The 20,904-nt window shown below is 40.1% G+C and overlaps 1 protein-coding gene across 12 annotated transcripts in view; it reads right to left on the reverse strand.

Annotated features, from left to right (window-relative positions):
- The window catches only part of LOC105482197 (mitochondrial fission regulator 1), a 172,684-nt gene that overhangs the window by 115,073 nt on the left and 36,707 nt on the right, over positions 1-20,904 (reverse strand). For 9 of the 12 annotated variants that reach the window (XM_071068167.1, XM_071068166.1, XM_011742206.3 and 6 more), the window contains exons 3-4: positions 19,905-20,003; positions 6,112-6,227 (exon numbers count right to left, since the gene is read on the reverse strand). In XM_071068167.1, coding sequence (XP_070924268.1) covers positions 6,112-6,227; positions 19,905-20,003 — 215 coding nt within the window. The remainder of the gene's footprint in view (positions 1-6,111; positions 6,228-19,904; positions 20,004-20,904) is intronic. The other 3 variants (XM_071068169.1, XM_011742212.3, XM_071068170.1) reach the window with 1 other exon arrangement.

A 20,904-nucleotide genomic window follows, 5' to 3' on the forward strand; every position in this document is an offset into this window, starting at 1 on the left:
CCGAGGAACTCCAAAGACAAAGGACATAATTGCTTGGGAGCTTTATGGCCCTGCCCACTGCCTGAGATGCTGGTGCGGTTGCAGAGAAGGGGAATACTTATAGACTGCTGGTGGGAATGTAAATTAGTTCAGTCGCTGTGGAAAGGAATGTGAAGATTTCTCAAAGAACTTAAAAGAGAACTATTATTTGACCCAGCAATCCCTCTATTGGGTATATAACCCAAAGGAAAATAAATCATTCTGCACATCTGTTCATCACAGCACTATTCGCAACAGCACAGACACGGAATCAACCTAAATGTCCATCAATGGTAGACTGCATAAAGAAAATGTGGTAGAAAGACACCATGGAATACTACACAGTCACAAAAAAACAAGGAGATCATTCCTTTGCAGCAACATGGATGGAACTGGAAGCCATTATCCTAAGCAAACTTACATAGGAACAGAAACCAAATACCACATGTTCTCACTTACAAATGAGAGTTAAACACTGAGTGCACATGGACAAAAAGAAGGGAACAGCTGGGTGCAGTGGCTCACACCTGTAATCCCAGCACTTTGGGAGGCTGAGGTGGGTGACCACCTGATGTCAGGAGTTTGAGATCAGCCTGACCAAGATGGTGAAACCCTGTCTCTACTAAAAATTCAAAAATTAGGTGGGCGTAGTGGCGCACATCTGTAATCCCAGCTACTTGGGAGGCTGAGGCATGAAAATCACTTGAACCCGGGAGGTGGAGGTCGCAGTGAGCCGAGATCGTGCCACTGCACTCCAGCCTGGGCAACAAGAGTGAAACTCCGTATCAAAAAAAAAAAAAAAGAAGGGAACAACACATACCACGACCTACTTGAGAGTGGAGGGTGAGGATCAAAAAACTACCTATTGAGTCCTATGCTTATTACCTGGGTGATGAAATAATCTGTACACCAAACACCCATAACATGCAATTTACCCATGTAACTAACCAGCACATGTACCCCTGAACCTAAAAGTTTGGTTTTTTTTTAAATTCTATTTTCTTTTGGAGTTTGGAACACTTCTGATTTTGGATTTTCAAATTAGGGTTGTTCAACCTGTATGAAAAAATTAACTTGAAAAGAATCACAAATTTAAGGCTGGGCACAGTGGCTCACACCTGTAATTCCAGCACTTCAGGAGGCTAAGGTGGGCGGATTGCTTGAGCTCAGGAGTTTGAGACCAGCCTAGGCAACATGGCAAAAACCCATCTTTACAAAAAACAGCCAGGCATGGTGGCATATATCTATAACCCCAGCTACTTAGGAGGTTAAGGTGAGAGGATTGCTTGAGCCCATGAGGCAGAGGTTACAGTGAGCTGATCGTGCCACTGCACTCCAGCCTGGGTGACAGAGCCAGATTCTTCTGAAAAAAAAAAAAAAAAAAAATTCATGGACTCAAATGTAAAATATAAAACTATAAACCTCTTAGGGAAAAAGAAGTCTCAGGATCTAGGGCTAGACAAAGAGCTCTTAAATTTGACACCAAAAGCATGATCAATAAAAAAGTAAATAAATTAGACTTCATCAAAATGAAAAATTTTTGCTCCATGAAAGACCCCATTAAATGTATGAAAAGACAAGCCACAGAGTAGGAGAAAATATTTATAAACCATATATGTGACAAGAATTCATATCTAGAATATATAAAGAAATCTCAAAAATACCCAGTTAGAAAATGAGCAAAAGACATGATACGTTTTACCTGAAACAATATACAGATGGCATAAAAAGATGTCTATCATCATTAGCTATTAAGGAAATAATGCAGAGAAACTGAATTAGCCATATACTGCCAAAGGGATGTAAAATAGGCTCTAGAAAACAGTTTGTCAGTTTCTTGAAAAACTAAGTAACTACTATTTGACCCAGCAACTGCACTCAAAGACATTTATCTCAGAAAAACGAAAACTTATAGTCACTCAAAAACCTATACACAAATGTTTATATCCTAACTTTAACAGCCAAAAACTGGAATCAAACTAGATGTCCATCAATTACTGTATGATTAAACAAACTGTAATACATCCATACCAATGACTACTACTGAGCAATTAAAAAGGATCAAGTTCTTGATGCACACAACAATTTAGATGAACAGCCAGAGAACAATGCTGAGTTTAAAAAGCCAGTCCCGCCCCCTTCAACAGCTCAGCTGGTAGAGCGGAGGACTATAGGTGCACGCCTATGGCCATCCTTAGGTGCTGGTTCGATTCTGGCTCGGAGAGACGCCTTTGTTTGGCCAGGCGCGGTGGCTCACGCCTGTAATCCCAGCACTTAGGGAGGTTGAGGCAGGTAGATAACCTGAGGTCAGGAGTTCAAGACCAGCCTGGCCAACATGGTGAAACCCCGTCTCTACTAAAAATACAAAAATTAGCCAGGCGTGGAGGCAAGCGCCTGTAATTCCAGCTACTTGAGAGGCTGAGGCAGAAGAATCACTTGAACCTGGGAGGCAGAGGTTGCAGTGAGCCGAGATCACACTACTGCACTCCAGCCTGGGTGACAGACGGAGTCTCTGCCTCCAAAAAAGAAAAGCCGGTCCTAAAAGGTTACACATTGGCCAGGCACAGTGGCTCACGCCTGTAATCCCAGCACTTTGCGAAGCCGAGGCAGATGAATCACTTGAGACCAGGAGTTCAAGACCAGCCTGGCTAACATGGTGAAATCCCGCATACACTAAAAATTCAAAAATTAGCCAGGTATGGTGGCACATACCTGTAACCCCAGCTACTTGGGAGGCTGAGGCAGGAGAATTGCTTAAACTCAGGAGGCAGAGGTTGCAGTAACCCAAGATTGCATCACTGCACTCCAGCCTGGGTGACAGAGCGAGACTCTGTTTCAAAAAAAAAAAAAAGGTTACATATTACATGATTCAATGTATTTAACATTCTTTAAATGATAAAATAGTTAAAATGAACAGATTAGTAGGTGCTAGTCATTAAGAAGGAGTTGAGGTTGGGGATGGAAGAGAAGTACGTGTGACCATAATAGGGCAAGTGGAGGATCTCTGTAGTATGGAAATGTCCTGCATCTTGCCTTATCAACATCAATACCCTGCTGTGATACTGTACTATAGTTTTGCAGAATGTTACCATTGAAGGAGACTGAGTGAAAAGCATGCGGAATTTCTCTGTATTGTTTCTTATACATGTGAAGAATCTACAATTGTCTCAAAATAAAAAGTTTAAATAAAATAAACATCTTAAAAAAGAAAGGCTCTTTACCTGCTAATCCTGCAATCCCTGTGTTTATCTACTGCTATGTCCTTATTTCTACTTGTCACTCAAATCAAGTTCCTTCTTTGCTCTTGGATTATTTGATTCTTATTTTATCCAGCTAATATCACTCAAATGAAATTACTCTTGCTAAAGTCAATGATAATCTTCCAACTGAAAAACAAAATTGAAACGTGCTAGTTTTTCTATTTACTCAGCCTCTAAGTATTTGACACTGATCACCACTCCTCTTCTATAAAAACTCTACCTCCTCTGCTTCCATAACAATACCCTCTACCAGGTCTTCTCCTGCCTCTTAGCTGCTCTTTGGGTGATGGGTTGGGTGGGGGGCAGGGGGCAGGGAGGGTGATCAGGGGAGGAGGCTTTTTCTTTCCTTTAACTTCAAAATGCTGGTTTCACTCAAGGTACAAATGCTCTTCACGTTCTATACATGCTTCTTGGGCACTCTCATATTCAGCCATTCTATCTAAATATTATAGACTATAGGCCTTCCTTACCAATATCTATTCACATAAACTGTTTCTAGATCAAGGTGAATATCTCACAGAAAACTCAAACATAATATATTCTAGACTAGACTACCCTCTCTTATTCTCCTCAGCCAAAACAATCTGTTTTCCTACATTCGTATAAATTACAGCTGGGCGCAGTGGCTCACGCCTATAATCCCAGCACTCTGAGAAGCCAAGGCAGGTGGATCACCTGGGGTCAGGAGTTCAAGACCAGCCTGGCCAATGTTGTGAAACCCTGTCTCTATTAAAAATACAAAAATTAGCTGGGCATCATGGCGGGCACCTGTAATACCAGCTGCTCGGGAGGCTGAGGTAAGAGAATCGACTGAACCCGGGAGGTGGGAGTCACAGTGAGCCAAGATAGCGCCACTGCACTCCAGCCTGCAGCCTGGGCAACCAAGAGAGGCTCCGTCTCAAAAAAAAAAAAAAAAAAATTGTTTTACCATCCTTATATTTATCCTAGATGGAAACCTGAGGATTTAGGATAACTGGACTCTGACTCTGTAGGCTCTTCCTTCCTTAATCTCCATATCTAATAAGTTTCTATGTCATTTTAATTATTCTATGTCATTTTAATTATTCTGAATCTCATTTAACTTTGAACCTCTTCTGCCAGTTTCTTAATTCAGTTAAATTCTGATCATCTCCTAGTTGGTCTATCTCTTAGTCTGGCTCTTTTTTTTTTTTTGAGACGGAGTCTCGCTCTGTCACCCAGGCTGGAGTGTGGAGTGCAGTGGCGTGATTTTGGCTCACTGCAAGCTCTGCCTCCCAGGTTCAAGCCATTCTCCTGCCTCAGCCTCCCGTGAAGCTGGGACTACAGGCATGCACCACCACGCCTGGCTAATTTTTTTTTGTATTTTTATTAGAGACAGGGTTTCACTGTGTTAGCCAGGATGGTCTCGATCTCCTGACCTCATGATCCACCTTCCTCGGACTCCCAAAGTGCTGGGATTACAGGTGTGAGCCACCACACCCGGCCTTCTTTTCTATTCTTCATACTGTTTACACGTTGGTTTTACTAGTGCTCAAATTTCTTCCATGGTTCCACACTGCTTTCAGGTTCTATATTGCTTTCCACAAACGTGAACTTTTCTATGTTTCTTAGTGTCACGTGTAAGACTTTTAAACCTCAACCTACTTCTCATCCTCATCTCCTACAGTGTATCCTTCTTTTCTGCTCTCTAGACTCACTGAGCCATCTGGCAGTTCCCAAACATGCCACAATGTCTCCTGGTATTACCTTAAAACAAGTTCTTTACTCTTCCAGGAATACCAGCCTTCCATTTACTTGGCTCCCACTCAGCCTCATGATGGAGCTCTAGCATTTCCTCCTGAGAAGTCTTGCTGAACATCTCTCATCCTGCAGTGACCATCTGTAATTACTTTGTAGACTTTACAGTATCAATTGATTTCCTTCTTAATCTCCTTTTGACTCAAAATTTTTAGGAAACATTCTCCAATTACACAAAAATTCTCTACTATGATCCAGATGGATCCCTTTGCCCCAGTGAGACCTTTGTAATTACTGTACTTATCTAAATTATTAATGATCATTCTTTCTGGTCTCTTATATTAGAATGTAAACTGCTGAAGGACAAGGAATTCTGTCCATGAGGACTTAGGACATAATTATATGTCTCTAAAAACTTTAAAAATACTAGCCAAGTCTTGAAAATGAACAGACCAGCCTAGGCAACATGGAGAAAACTCATCTCTACAAAAAAAATACAAAAATAGGCTGGGCGTGGTGGCTCACCTCTGTAATCCTAGCACTTTGGGAGGCCAAGGCGGGTGGATCATCTGAGGTCAAGAGTTCGAGACCAGCCTGGCTAACATGGTGACATCCCGTTTCTACTAAAAATCCAAAAATTAGCTGGGCATGGAGGCGCACACCTGTGGTCCCAGCTACTCAGGAAGTTGAAGCAGGAAAATCACTTGAACCAGTGAGTTGGAGGTTGCAGTGAGCCGAGATCACGCCACTGCACTAGGGCCTGGGTGACAGAACAAGACTCTATCTCAAAAAAAAAAAAAAAAAAAAAATTAGCGGGGGTTAGTGGTGCATGCCTGTGATCCCAGCTACTTGGGAGGCTAAGGTGGGAGAATCACAAGAGCCTGGGAGGTCAAGGCTGCAGTGAGGCAAGATCACACCACTGCACTCCAGCCTGAAAAACAGAACGAAACCCTCTCAGATAAAAAGGAAAATAAATAGAAAAGAAGACTATTCAAGAAAAAGAAGAGGGTGCATTACTAGAGATAAAATTAGGCTATTAAAAGTAAGTACTGCAAATAATATCATTCTTTAAAAAAACAGATAATGCATCTCAGTTCTAATAGCCTTCCAAACTAACCTTAGTCTTGCTGAACATTCTCCTTCTTCTTTGGCTACCCATCCAACATCAGCAAAAGAAGCCACTGCATCCTCTCCTGGGTGGCTGGGACTCCATTCTGTTGCATGGCTGTTAATCTACAAGTTACAAATAGGGAAAGTTCTTCATCTGGCACCAAAATGTTAAGAATAAATTTTTTTTTACTCACCTAAAGGAAAATCGTCAGCTCTGCTGTTAAAAACACGAGTGGTTTCTAACTCTTCCACTGAAGGTCTCTATGATTAATAGTCATAATCATAGTGTTGCCTAACAGTATATGACAATTGCAGAACTATAATTTAAGTTTATTCGGTTTTCATTTTGTAAGTTGTTTTTTGTTTGTTTGTTTGTTTTGAGATGAAGTCTAGCTCTGTCACCCAGGCTGGAGTGCGGTGGCTCAATATTTGGTTCACTGCGACCTCCGCCTCCCGGGTTCAAGTGATTCTTCTGCCTCAGTCTCCTGAGTAGTTGGGACTATAGGCGCGCACCACCACGCCCGGCTAATTTTTGTATTTTTAGTAGAGATGGGGTTTCACCATGTTGACCAGGCTGGTCTAGAACTCCTGACCTTGTGATCCGCCCGCCTTGGCCTCCCAAAGTGTTGGGATTATAGACATGAGCCACCGCGCCCAGCCTATAAGTTGATTTTTTTAAAAACTATCCTAGAAAATTAAGAAAAATTTTAGAATCTAAGCATGAGAAACCACTTTTTTCTAAAGAGATTTTAAAAGGTATGTGTAAGCAGCGGCGTATAGGAACAAGCAAACCAGCAGGCAGAGGTTGCGGTGAGCCGAGATCGTGCTACTATACTCCAGCCTGGGTGGCAGAGCAAGACTCTGTCTCGGGGGAAGAAAATAAGAACAAGCAAAAGACCAATTTGAGCTAAATCCAGAAATATTTCTAAATGGCTATTATATAACTTTTGTTATAATGTTTTTATATATGTATACATTATAATGTTGAAAATGGTTTTTAAAACTCCTTAAATCTCCTACATTTTAAGTAAAAGTATTAAAGAACAAAAGAACAAACAGCAGAACAGAATTCTCTACCTAAACTTAACATGGATGCAAACAAAGAATATTTTGAAATAAATACAAAAAAAAAAAAAAAAAAAAGACAGGTGCGGTGGTTCCTGCCTACAATCCCAGTACTTTGGGAGGCCAAGGCAGGCAGATCACTTGAGGTCAGGAGTTTGAGACCAGCTTGGCCAACATGGTGAAACCCCATCTCTACTGAAAATACAAAAAAAATTAGCCAGGCATGGTGGCACACACCTGTAATCCTAGCTACTCAGGAGGCTGAGGTTGGAGGATTGCTTGAACCCGGGAGGCAGCAGTTGCAGTGAGCCGAGATTGCACCACTGCACTCTAGCCTGAGTGACAGGGTGAGATGGTCTCAAAAAGAAAAAGAAAAAAAAAAAAAGACAAGCAGGATATCTTGAAACTTATCTTGAAAAACAAGAAAGATAACTAAGTTAAATTTACATTTCATTATACATATAATAATGCCTGAGTCAAAAAGTCAACAAATAATAACTTTTAAATAAAGTTATCGGATTAATACTTCCTAAAAGTGTGAGTGAGGTTTAAATAAAAAAGAAAATCAATCCACAATTTTTAATTAAAGAAAAAATGAAAAGGCCAAAGAGATTTAGTCATTAATATGTTTATCAAAAAGTTACCCTTGGGACTCATGCATTGTTCAAACCTCCTCAATGCCATCATTGCCAAGTCAAACTTTTGGAAAATATATTTAAATAATGCCTCTTCCTTAAACACAAAATATATCATGCAGACACATAATACTAACATTGTTGACAGTTTAAAATATCTTCAAAGTAATATTATGAATAAAACGTTAAACATATCAGCTGTTGGTATGTGTACTCTTCTGGTATGATCATCTAATCAACTTAATAAAGTGGCATTAAAAATAACATTTTAAGGGCCGGGCATGGTGGCAGGAGCCTGTAACCCCAGCCACTAGGGAGGCTGAGGTACGAGAATCACTTGAACCTGGGAGGTAGAGGTTGCAGTGAGCTGAGATCGCGCCACTGCAATCCAGCCTGGGTGATAGAGCAAGACTCGGTCACACACACACACAAAAAATGTTAACAATAAAGTACTAAGAACATCGAGTATCTAAAGCACCTTAAATTCAGCCAGGTGCGGTGGCTCACGCCTGTAATCCCAGCACTTTGTGAGGACAAGATGGTGGATGGCTTGAGGCCCCAGTAACTTGAGATCAACCTGGGCAACATGGCGAAATATCCATCTCTACTAAAAATACAAAATAATTTGTCAGGCGTGGTGGCGTGCTCCTGTAGTCACAGCTACTCAAGAGGCTGAGGTGGGAGAATCATTTGAACCCAGGAGGCAGAGGCTGCAGTGAGCCGTGATCATACCACCACACTCCAGCCTGGGCAACAGAGTGAGACTCTCTCAAAAAATAGAAATTTTAAAATCTTGCCCTCCACAAAAACAAAAACAAATAAACCTAATAATGAAATTATGATAAAAAGGCTTTCAAAATACTAATTTGTATGTAGTGGAAGTAATTTGTAGTCAGATGAGGAAAAAAGTATAAACTTCAGTAAGTAAATTCTCAAGGTATAAGATCAAAGGGATGATTTCTGTACTTCTCCCTATGTAGTTCAGAAACTTATCCAAACAGATATTTAGCAAATCAGTATCTCATACAACTTAAATAACATAACTGGGTATCATATTTGATCTCAAGAGTTGAGAAATCAGGTAATGTTCTGTTCCTACCCATTACTGAAAACAGAATGGTATCCTGATATTCCCATAACACTGTAATAAGGAGATTCTAAGTGGGTTATGTGGCTATCCTTCAGCAGGAATGTTCCTAAGCCCTGTGAGGCTCCTAGCGGAGATGGTATTTAATGGGCTGTTTTGTACAAGTGTTAGACAAATCCTAAGACTAAAATCTGAATGGTGCCTTCCTGAGGTGCTAATTCATGAGATGATCAATCTGATCATGACCCTTTGTTCAGAAATAAAAATTCTGTTCCAATATAATGACTAGTTGGTAGAAAGTTAGGTATATTTAAGACAAAGACTTCTTACTTTCTTACAGAGGTTACAAAAATAGCTGTTTTCTTCAAAACATCTATAAAAGGAAATAAAGTGTGGGGAGGAGGGAAGAAAAAAAGAAAAACAAATCAAAAAAACAAAGTACTACTTTTCTTTTTTGTTGTTGTTGAGATCAGGTCTCACTCTGTCACTCAGGGTGGAGTGCGGTGGAACCATCTTGGCTCACTGCAACCTCCCGCCTCCCAAGTTCAAGGGATTCACCTGCGTCAGCCTCCAGAATTACTGACGCATGCCACCACACCTGGTTCATCTTTTGTATTTTTGGTAGACATGGGGGATATCGCCATGTTGCCCAGGCTGTTCTCAAATTCCTGGGCTCAGGGGATCCACCCACCTTGGCCTCCCAAAGTGCTGGGATTATAGGCATGTGCCACCACGCCCAGCCACTACTACTTTTCTAAGAATACATAATCAAAGAAATAGAAGTTAATTCATTTTCAGGATATCATAAATAGTTATTAAGGATTAAACACATTTCTCAATTTTACATCTATAAAATTAAATAATGCCTCCATAAAATTAGTATGCTAAACATAAAATGCCAGCTTTTGCACAAACTTTTAAGAAACAAAACAACAAGATATAACAAACTATTCCACGGACTTAATTTGGATCTTACTTAAGCCTTAATTATGTAAATGATACCATGTCCATAATATGTGCTCAATAAGATGAAAATGTTAATGATGCTCTCAAGAACCAATTCCAAAACTGATAAGATGTATGTCATTTCTACTTGACATCCTGTCCCACAAAACAAAATAGTTTTGGCATTTAAGTCAAACTCATTCAAAAGACAAAATAAAACCAGAAAAAAATCTTTATAAAAGGCCATTTCAGGTGTTGGTGAAGGAAGCATTCATTGAGTGACACAGGCATGGGACACAAAGGACAATTTCCAGGACAATGCACTTAGTAAAGTACAAGTCAAGATGAAGTCAGCCCTGGCAAGGACTGACATTAAGAAATTCTTGGAAATACGATGTAGACACCACGACATGCATAGATGACCGATGGAAAGTTTGACAAAGAAAAGGACAACTTACTGAAGGTTCCCAGCAAGGTCCTGTCCTACTACAGCTATTGTCAGTGGAAAAAGAAAAAAAAAGTGAAGAGATAGAAATTTTTTTTCAAAATCGCATTTCATTCAGAGCAAAAATTTAATAATAACACCAAGTTACCCAAAATTCAATTTTATTTTAGAAATCTTACTGAAGCCACTTTAATTTAAAATATTCTGATAATGTAATATACCAAAAAAATCAGTCCATTTCATAAAGTGCATATTAGTAAACTACAAATGTTGTACAATAGTAGGAAAGCTTAGAATAAAAATGTTAGGAGTACTAACTTCATCCTCTTGTGACTTCGTAAAACAAACACACAGTACTGGGAACTAGGATTTGCTGCAAAGGGCATAATACTAAATTACACTCATTCTAGTTTACTACCATTTGTTTATAGTCAAATGCATAACATACATGGATTCTTTGTATGTTTGTTTGTTTGTTTGTTTGTTTTTGAGACCAAGTCTTGTTCTGTTGCCCAGGCCGGAATGCAGTGGTGTGATCTCAGGTCACTGTAACCTCCACCTCTCAGGTTCAAGCAATTCTCCTGCCTCAGCTTCCCAAGTAGCTGGGATTACAGGCACCCACCACCATGCTTGGCTAATTTTTGTATTTTTAATAGAGACGGGGTTTCACCATGTTCGCCAGGGTGGTCTTAAACTCCTGACCTCAAGTGATCCACCCGCTTCAGCCTCCCAAAGTGCTGGGATTACAGGTGTGAGCAATCACGCCTGGCCCACATATACATATTCTTAATGAGATTACAGGCTCGCACCTGTAATCTCAGCACTTTGGGAAGTTCAGGTGGGTGGATTACTTGAGGTCAGGAGTTTGAGACCAGCCTGCCCAACATGGTGAACCCTCAACTCTATTAAAAATACAAAAATTAGCTGGGTGGGGTGGCAAGTACCTATAATCCCAGCTACTTGGGAGGCTGATACAGGAGAATTGCTTGAACCCAGGAGGCTGAGGTTGCAGTGAGCTGAGATCACACAACTGCACTCCAGCCTGGGTGACAGAGTGAGATTTCATCTTAAAAAACAAACAAAAAAAACCTCTGAAATTCTGGTTTTGGTTTTTTTTTTATTTTTTATTTTTTTTGAGACGGAGTCTCAGTCTGTCGCCCAGGCTGGAGTGCAGTGGCGCAATCTCAGCTCACTGTAAGCTCCGCCTCCCGGGTTCACGCCATTCTCCTGTCTCAGCCTCCCAAGCAGCTGGGACTACAGGTGCCCGCCACCACGCCCGGCTAATTTTTTGTAATTTTAGTAGAGACGGGGTTTCACCGTGTTAGCCAGGATGATCTCGATCTCCTGACCTCGTGATCCGCCTGCCTCGGCCTCCCAAAGTGCTGGGATTAGAGGCGTGAGCCACTGCGCCTAGCAGAATTTCTGTATTTTAATACAGTATAGTGACATACAGTGACACCATCAACTTGCCAGGTGATATGCCTGTGAAAAGAACACTAGTCTGAAAGACGGAACACTAAATTCAATATTCTAGCCCAGACTCAGTCACTACTATTTCTGAATGTGATTACTTTTTAAAAATGTATTCTTTAAAATGACAAAGTTGTATATATTTATTATGTTTGAAATATGTGCAGTGGTTCAATTGAATTGGATTACCTCACGTACTTATTTTTTCTGGTGAAAACACTTAAAATCTACTCTCTCGGTGATTTTCAATAAACAACACATTGCTGTTAACTATAGTTACCATGTTGTAAATGTATCTCTTGCATGGTCACTATTTTAAGTGAACATTTATTAAAAGTTTCCATATATAACACACTTAGAATAGTAGAAGGCAAGAGAACAAAGCCACCAGAGGGAGGAAAATGTGTGTATTTCTGAAAATAATCTTTAAGGGTAAGCAGCAGTATCCTTGTGGAAATACAAGTCTTTAAGAGATCAACTGCCTGAGATGAATAAAATGGCCACAAACATTTGTTGGTTACTTTTTTTTTTTTTTTTGAGACGGAGTCTTGCTCTGTTGCCCAGGCTGGAGTGCAGTGGTGTGATCTTGGCTCACTACAACCTCCAGTTCCTGGGTTCAAGCAATTCTCCCTACCTCAGCCTCCTAAGTAACTGGGATGACAGGAACTTGCCACCACGCCTGGCTAATTTTTATATTTTTAGTAGAGACAGGGTTTCACCACATTAGCCAAGCTGGTGTCAAATTCTGACCTCAGGTGATCAGCCCACCTTGGGCTCCCAAAGTGCTGAGATTATAGGTATGAGCCACCGTGCCATATTCAGTTAGTCTCAAAACTACTATTTCACAATGCCTTTTTTTTTTTTTTTTTTTGAGATGGAGTCTCATTCTTTCGCCCAGGCTGGAGTGCAGTAGCGTGATCTCGGCTCACTGCAACCTCTGCCTCCCAGGTTAAAGTGATTCTCCTGCCTCAGCTTCCTGAGTAGCTGGGATTATAGGCACTAGCTATCATGCCTGGCTAATTTTTCTATTTTTAGTAGAGATGGGGTTTCACCACGTTGGCCAAGCTGGTCTTGAACTCCTAACCTCAGGTGATCCGCCCACCTCGGCCTCCCAAAGTGCTGGGATTATAGGTGTGAGCCACTGCGCTGGGCCCCACAATGCCAGATTTATGAAACATACTATTGGTAGCTGAATTCAGTAATCTTTAAGGGCTGACTATAAAATTATAGCTAAAAATAACAAAAAATGAACATCATATACAGTATGACATCACATGCTAGCATATTCCAAATTATCTAGTAGTTATTGAAACACGTGGTTAAATTTAACAGTTATTTTACATATTAATCCAGGTATGCATCTTCAGACAGCTCAGATGTTCAAAGATCACTATACCATACTACTAAGTCTCCCACTTTAATAGCTCCTGACTGACTGGAACCTTCTCTTGGTTCCTCAAACAATTTATATCTGGCCTTTGGATCTCTGCACATGCTATTCTCTCTGCACACAATGACTCCCTCAACCTCTACTTGTCTCCTCAACCCTGTAGAGCAGGATCTTTGTAATCCTTGTCATTCCTTTAGAGAGGCCTTCCCTGAGAACTCCTGATATTCTCCCCCATGCTATACTACTTCATACTATATGACATTTATTACAAATGATAATTATATCTTTATTAGCATATTGACTTTTTAAATATCTCTCTCACTGAATCACATAACCAATAAGGGCAGACATACATGTCTGTTTCATTCACCATTCAATACCAACACCTAGCATAAAGTATGAATTTCAAGTTTACTTGCTATATAAAGATGTGCCATAACAAATGGCCATTTTACTTCCAGATTTAATCACCGTGTATGAGCTTTAGTAGGAATCTCATTCATTACTCTTTTGGTTACTGAACAGTCCTTTTCCACCAATTCCAAAAACCACTGCTTACAGTCCAAGAAAATAGCTTGGGTTAGGTTTACCAGAGAGAAAAAGGTGAAATTACCCAATAGTATTGGTATTCAAACTACTATAACCACACAGCCAAGTCCCCAACCCAGGTTATTCTGAAGTACTTCACTTGGCAGTACTCAGAATCACATATTTGGGGGTATTTTGCCTTAAGGTTTTTTTTTTTTAAATGTAGTAATACCCCAATATACTACACTTACATTCCATGTGTCTCTTTAATTCATACAACTTAAAATACGTTAAAATGTACCCCAAAAGTGCTTTAGTGAATACTTACAATTGCCAAAAGATAATATGTCACTGTTTAAATGTGTTGGTAAACACAAACTTTCTGTAGCAAAACACTAAAACAAAACTATGTCTAAGGTCCTCAACTTTAGCTGCATAGGATCCTGAAGAGGTTTTAAAAAACAAACACATGAAATTCAGATTTAGTAAGCTACTAAACAGGACCTGGATTTCTTTAAAAGCTCCCTAAGAATTTTAGTATAGAGGTAGGGAAGCATATAGAGCCACATTGGAGGATGAGGTCTGAGCATGGGGTTTTTTTTGTTTTGTTTTGTTTTGTTTTTTTAACTCTCCTGACGATTTATATGTGTCCAGTGTTAAGAACCACTACAGGATGGGCATGGTGGCTCATGCCTGTAATCCCAGCACTTTGGGATGCGGAGGCGGGTGGATCACCTGAGGTCAGGAGTTCAAGACCAGCCTGGAGAATCTGGTGAATCTCTACTAAACATACAAAATTAGCTGGGTGTGGTGGCGCATGCCTGTAATCCCAGCTACTTGGGAGGCTACGGCAGGAGAATCGCTTGAACCCGGGAGGTGAGGGTTGCTGTGAGCTGAGACTATGCCATTACACTCCAGTCTGGGCAACAAGATCGAAACTCCATCTCAAAAAAATAAATCCAAAATAAATAAATTAGCCAGGTGTGGTGGTGCGCGCCTGTAATCCCAGCTACTCGGGAGAGTGAGACAGAGAATCGCTTGAACTCAGAAGGCAGAGGTTGCAGTGAGCTGAGATCGAGCCACTGCACTCCAGCCTGGGTGACAGAGCAAGACTCTGTCTCAAAAAAAAAAAAAAAAAAAAAAAAAAAACACTGCAAATTAAAACCTCTGCATCCCACTCCTCCTTATCCCCCAGAGTTTACTGCTTTTGCAAGCCCCTCCATGAACTGAATTTTCTTTAGATGTCATGAATCTAGAATAGAACTAGGAGACAAAGAAGGGTCTGTTCTCCTAGTGTGTCTTAATCTAGTTCCTACCTCCACAAGGAAAATGATATCCAAAAACACAAACACTTATGGCCACAAGTGTGTAGGTGTGCTGAAATGCACACATGTGAAAGGTAGAAAAGGGCCAGGGGAAGTTAGCTTTCTTCAACCAAAGTAAATGTGAAGGGTCTAGAGATCTGTTTTGAGTATAAATTAGCCAATTAATTCCTAGAGCTAACTGAAGTACAGGAGAAGTAATAAAACCTATGAGGTTATAGGCTGTTCTTCAATAACACAGCAAAGAAACATGTATTGGGTGTCTTTTATAGGGCTTTTTACATATGTCACCTCATTTTATTGCCAGCACAATAGTCACTGTGCCCATTAATTGGATGAAGGTGTGACTAAATGTGCTGGTATGTGTTCTGATTTGTGACCCTATAAAACATACAGAAATCCAATCTGTAAAACAAAGGAGTTAAATTATTTATTATTATTTTACTTTTCTATAAGTTATTGGGGTACAGGTGGCATTTGGTTATGTAAGTTCTTCAGTGGTGATTTGTGAGATCCAGGTGCACCCATCACGCAAGCAGTATACCCTGCACCATATATGCTGTCTTTTATCCCTTGCCCCCCTCCCAAAGGAGTTAAATTAGAAAACCAAGTAAGATAACTTGCTCTGTAACTATAAAAGGGCAATAACGATAATAACAAAACCACTACTAGCAGTAGTACTTTTACTCTGCACTCACTATGTATGAGTCATTATACCCAGGACTTCACATGGATAATCTCATCTAATGCTCAAAACACAAAGGAATGTGCCTGTACTGCCTATCATTTACATAAGAGTCTTTCTTGACCAAAGATACATGGGTTAGCTAGCACAGGGAGGAGATGCTGTGATCTAGAAGGAATATACTGAGGTCTAAAATTTCAAAGGTGAAACGGTTTCAAGGCTGACAGGGTTGAGCTGTTGCCAGTGATGCAAATACTAGGAAAGGAATGAAAGTGAAAGTCAACAGAAGTAGAGGAAGCAAAGAAAAAGGAGGCTGCATTTCAGATGGGTTCTCCAAAAGACAGTGAAATCACCAAAGACAATGGGAAGACTGGTTTTGACTAAGCAACTTCACTTTCTGAATTGACCCCATGACTGTCCTGTTCTCAGTTTAATCCACTTCAACTTGGATATGGTCTCAGTATAATGATGTCCACTTGCCCTGTGCCCCACAGTAGACTCCCAGTCTCAGACTTTCAATAATAATATTTACCCACACTGGACTCCCAGATAGCCTGGATATATTCCACGTCAATTAGTCCCTAAATTGAGCTATAAAAATAGGGGGGGAAATGCATTTTCAATATTATTACTCAAAACTGCATCCTCTATACATTTTGAAGACTACATCTTTTATATTTCTGATAAAGAAGCAATGGAGATACAGAAGGATGATAGCATATGTAAAACATTTAACTAAGTAGCAGACAAAATACTTTTTATTTTTCTTTTTCTGAGACAGAGTTTCACTCTTACTGCCCAGGCTGGAGCACACTGGTGCGATCTCAGCTCACAGCAACTTCCACCTCCCAGGTTCAAGTGATTCTCCTGCCCCAGCCTCCCGAGTAGCTGGGATTACAGGAATGCACCACCACGCCCAGCTAATTTTGTATTTTCAGTAGATACAGGGTTTCTCCACGTTGGCCAGGCTGGTCTCAAACTCCCGACCTCAGGTGATCCACCCACCTCGGCCTCCCAAAGTGCTGGGATTGTAAGTGTGAGCCACTGTGCCCGGCCACCAGACAGAATACTTTAACACCGATGTTGAATTTAAAAAGACTCAGTATGGGCCGGGCACGGTGGCTCACGCCTGTAATCCCAGCATTTTGGGAGGCCGAGACAGATGATCACCTGTGGTCGGGAGTTTGAGACCAGCCTGGCTAACATGGAGAAACCCCATCTCTACTAAAAACACAAAATTAGCTGGGCATGGTGGCGCATGCCTGTAATCCCGGCTATTTGGGAGGGTGAGGCAGGAGAACTGCTTGAACCCGGGAGGCGGAGGTTGCAGTGAGCCAAGATCACGCCATTGCCCTCCAGCCTGGGCAACAAGAGTGAAACTCTGTCTCAAAAAAAAAAAAAAAGATTCAGTATACCTGGAAATAAAAATCTCACTATAAGCAAATGGCTTCCATCTCTACTACATTCTCAAGTAGGTCATCAATATTTCTTTTACCTTACTCTTCTCCTTATGTTAATCCATTTCTTTTCAAATGCAGTTCAAATGAGTTAAATAGAATCCTCTTTTTCTGCTCATATCCTTTTAATAGACTGATAACATCCAGAAAGAGAATTCTCCCAAGTACATGTACGTGACTCTAGTACTTCAGCCCATTGACTGTCAAGGCAGACTTGGGAGTTGCAATCAGAAAACGTTAGATATCTCCATGTCTCTAGCTATACGAACGCAAACGCTGAAGTAAGTTTTCCTGGAACTAGGAGGGAGGTAAGATAGTTAACTAGAAAGAAACTGATGGAATTGAACAATCAGAAAAAAGTTTATAAACCTTAGTTAACATAATAGCTATTTGAAGGAAACTGGCAAATAAGCAGCAGTTCATGTCTAAATGAACTGAATTCTTGGAAAGTACTTGAGAGACTTACTACCACAGATTTCTTCATTTTGATTATTAAAAAGGAAAAAGGCAGCCAGGCGTGGTGGCTCACACCTGTAATCTCAGCACTTAGGGAGGCAGAGATGGGCAGATCACCTGAGGTCAGGAGTTTGAGACCAGCCTGGCCAACATGGTGAACGCCATCTCCCCTAAAAGTACAAAAATTAGCTGGGCGTGGTGGCAGGCACCTGTAATCGCAGCTACTCAGGAGGCTGAGGCAGGAGAATGGCTTGAACCCAGGAGGCAGAGGTTGCAGTGAGCCAAGATCACATCACTGTACTTCAGCCTGGACGACAAAAGCGAGACTCCCTCTCAATTAAATAAATAAATATATAAATAAGGCTCTGCATGTTTGACTTCATGAGGGTTTTTTTTTTTTTTTTTTAAAGCCTAGACTGAAATAAAAAATTACTTCTTGGAAAGTTCCAATCTGTCAATTTCTTTCTATTTTCTTTTTGAGACGGAGTCTCACTCTGTCACCCAGGCTGGAGTGGACTGGCATGATCTCGGCTCACTGCAACCTCCGCCTCCCGGGTTCAAGTGATTCTCCTGCCTCAGCCTCCTGAGTAGCTGGGATTTCAAGTGTGTGCCACAACACCTGGCTAATTTTTGTACTTGTAGTAAAGACGGGGTTTCATCATGTTGGTCAGGCTGGTCTTGAACTCCTAACTGCCTCAGCCTCCCAAAGTGCTGGGATTACAGGAGTGAGCCATGCGCCCAGCTCCAGTCTATCCATTTCTAGATTGATGCACAAAGGTTTAGCCAGTCAATCTGTGAGCAGGATTATAAAACACAGCAATGAACAATCTTGTCAGTCAACCTGAATAAATGCTAATTTCTACCATACAGGTCAACCTGAATAAATGCTCATTTCTACCACTTATTTAGAAATTGATTTTCCAGGAGACTGAGGCAGGAGAATCGCGTGAACCTGGAAGGCAGAGGTTGCAGTGAACCGAGATCACGCCACTGCACTCCAGCCTGGGCAACAGGGCAAGACTCTCTCTCAAAAAAAAAAAAAAAGAAAAGAAAAAGAAACAAATTTCACCTCCATTTATCAGGAGGAGTGATTTAAGAACATGACATGTTATCAAACGGGTACATGTGGGCACTTCTGAACTTCTGAATGAGTTAAATACATCCTCCACATCTCCACATGTTAATCTATTATTTAAAAGTGGCAGAGATATCTATTGAATTTTATATTATTCAATGTTGAACTGAAATGTTGTTACATTACGGTTGTAAAGAATTACTAAAAAAAAAAAGAACAAAGTTATGTGATAAATGTCGAATACTATAATAACAATAAGAAACAAGGCCAGGCACAGTGGTTCACGCCTGTAATCCCAGCACTTTGGAAGGCCAAGATGGGGAGATCACAAGGTCAAGAGATAAAGACCATCCTGGCCAACGTGGTGAAACCCCATCTCTACTAAAAACACAAAAATCAGCTGGGTGTGGTGGTGTGCACCTGTAGTCCCAGCTACTCGGAAGGCTAAGGCAGGAGAAGTGCTTGAACCTAAGAGGCAGAGACTGCAGTGAGCTGAGATCTTGCCACTGCACTCCAGCCTGGCAACAGGCGAGATTCCATCTCAAAAAAAAAAAAAAAAGAAAAGAAAGGAACAAAAGTACAAATCAAGGAAAATAGCAATATCTCCAAGCAAAGAACAGAGTTGCTCCAGATTTGGTGCTAAAAGAGAATACTGTACTAAGACCTTCAAAAGTTCTAAGACTAAGACTTTCAAAAGTTCTAACTCATGGTTTGACTATCACCTCACTGAGAGAACCAGAATCACCTTTTTGTCTTGACACTGTCATTGCTGAGGCAATGAATCCCATAATTAATGCTGAGCGTGAAACCAACGACAGGGAAAGCAACTTATATGGCACACACAGAGATCTAAAAATAAATCAGGGGAACTGAGTGGCTATCCAAAGAGGAAGGTATAATTACAGAAGAAAAATAATGGTGGTACATAAAGCACCTGAAATAATATAAAGCCTATGTTTGAAGTCACCTAGGAATTAACAACTGCTTAGCTTATCATATGCTCCTATATCTTCACATATGCATCCTTAAGAAGGATAAATGTCTTAAAGATCTCAATCACTTCACAGAGAAACTAAAATTAGAAAGGCTTAATGGTGGTTTTTAATCCTCTTTTATTGTACTGATAGTGGCATCAATTGGTAAAAAGTCTCAAAAACAAAATACTTTTAAAACCATCTTGCCTATTTATATTTCTAATGTACATATTAATAAAATACTTAAAATACATAAAATATAGTACCTGAAACTGAACTCTTGGACACTGAATCAGAGACAAATTAGTACCAATTTTCCTTACGATACTTCGAGACGAACCATATGGCTTCCTAGACCAAAGTACCTGAGGAAGTAGGAAAAAACGAAAGCTTAATTACAAGATGTACAGAACTGTTAAGAAAAGGCATTAGACAATTATTTGTATGACATACTAACACATTAATTACAGGATCAGAATGCTCTAAATGTTATGGCAAATAAGCTACTGTTTCTCAATCCAAAAATAAAGAATATCTATCTATCTATCTATCTATCTATCTATCTAGAAATTATTAATTCAGTAAAGTTTAATGTAAGGTATTATATAAAAATATAAACTAGCCAGTAATTTTTAAATACTATACTTACAGTAAAAATTCTATTTTCATCAGGTTTTCATACTATCCTGCAACAGAAACACTACTTTATCTCTTCTGCTATATTTTTAGTTTTAGAATTTTTATATACATAATTTTTCTTAAATACATGTTACTTTTGCTCTAATAGACTTTTCAAAACAATCCCAAATTAGTACAAAGTTCGGAATCTGAATGTGTACCATGCAGGGTGCTTCATGTTGTTTGCTGCACAAGAATGCTTGGCCAAGGGTGAGCAAAGGCTGAAATCCAGGCATATTGCTCTTGGGAGGCCTACTCCACAGAGGAAAGGTAAGAAATTTCATCTGAGCAGAATTTCTCAGATGAAATCATAATAAAACAGGACATTATGCTATGCTTAAAGACAAAAACGAACCCTCAAAGCAAAAAAAAAAAAAAAAAAGCACACATGTTGAATGTTAGTTAAATAATTATAAATTGTACCTTGAAACTTCTCCCCAAATAAATGATCTCTCTTTAAAGAGAAAAACTATCCATCTGTTTTGAGTGCTACACTTGAAAGCCTGGATAGAAGAGGTGAAGAAAGGTAGTATGCTATTAAAAGCAATTGTAAAAGAAAAGAGTAAGAATTATATGACTACTATACTT

This window comes from Macaca nemestrina, chromosome 8 (assembly GCF_043159975.1).
Source record: "Macaca nemestrina isolate mMacNem1 chromosome 8, mMacNem.hap1, whole genome shotgun sequence".
Classification (NCBI taxonomy): domain Eukaryota; kingdom Metazoa; phylum Chordata; class Mammalia; order Primates; family Cercopithecidae; genus Macaca; species Macaca nemestrina.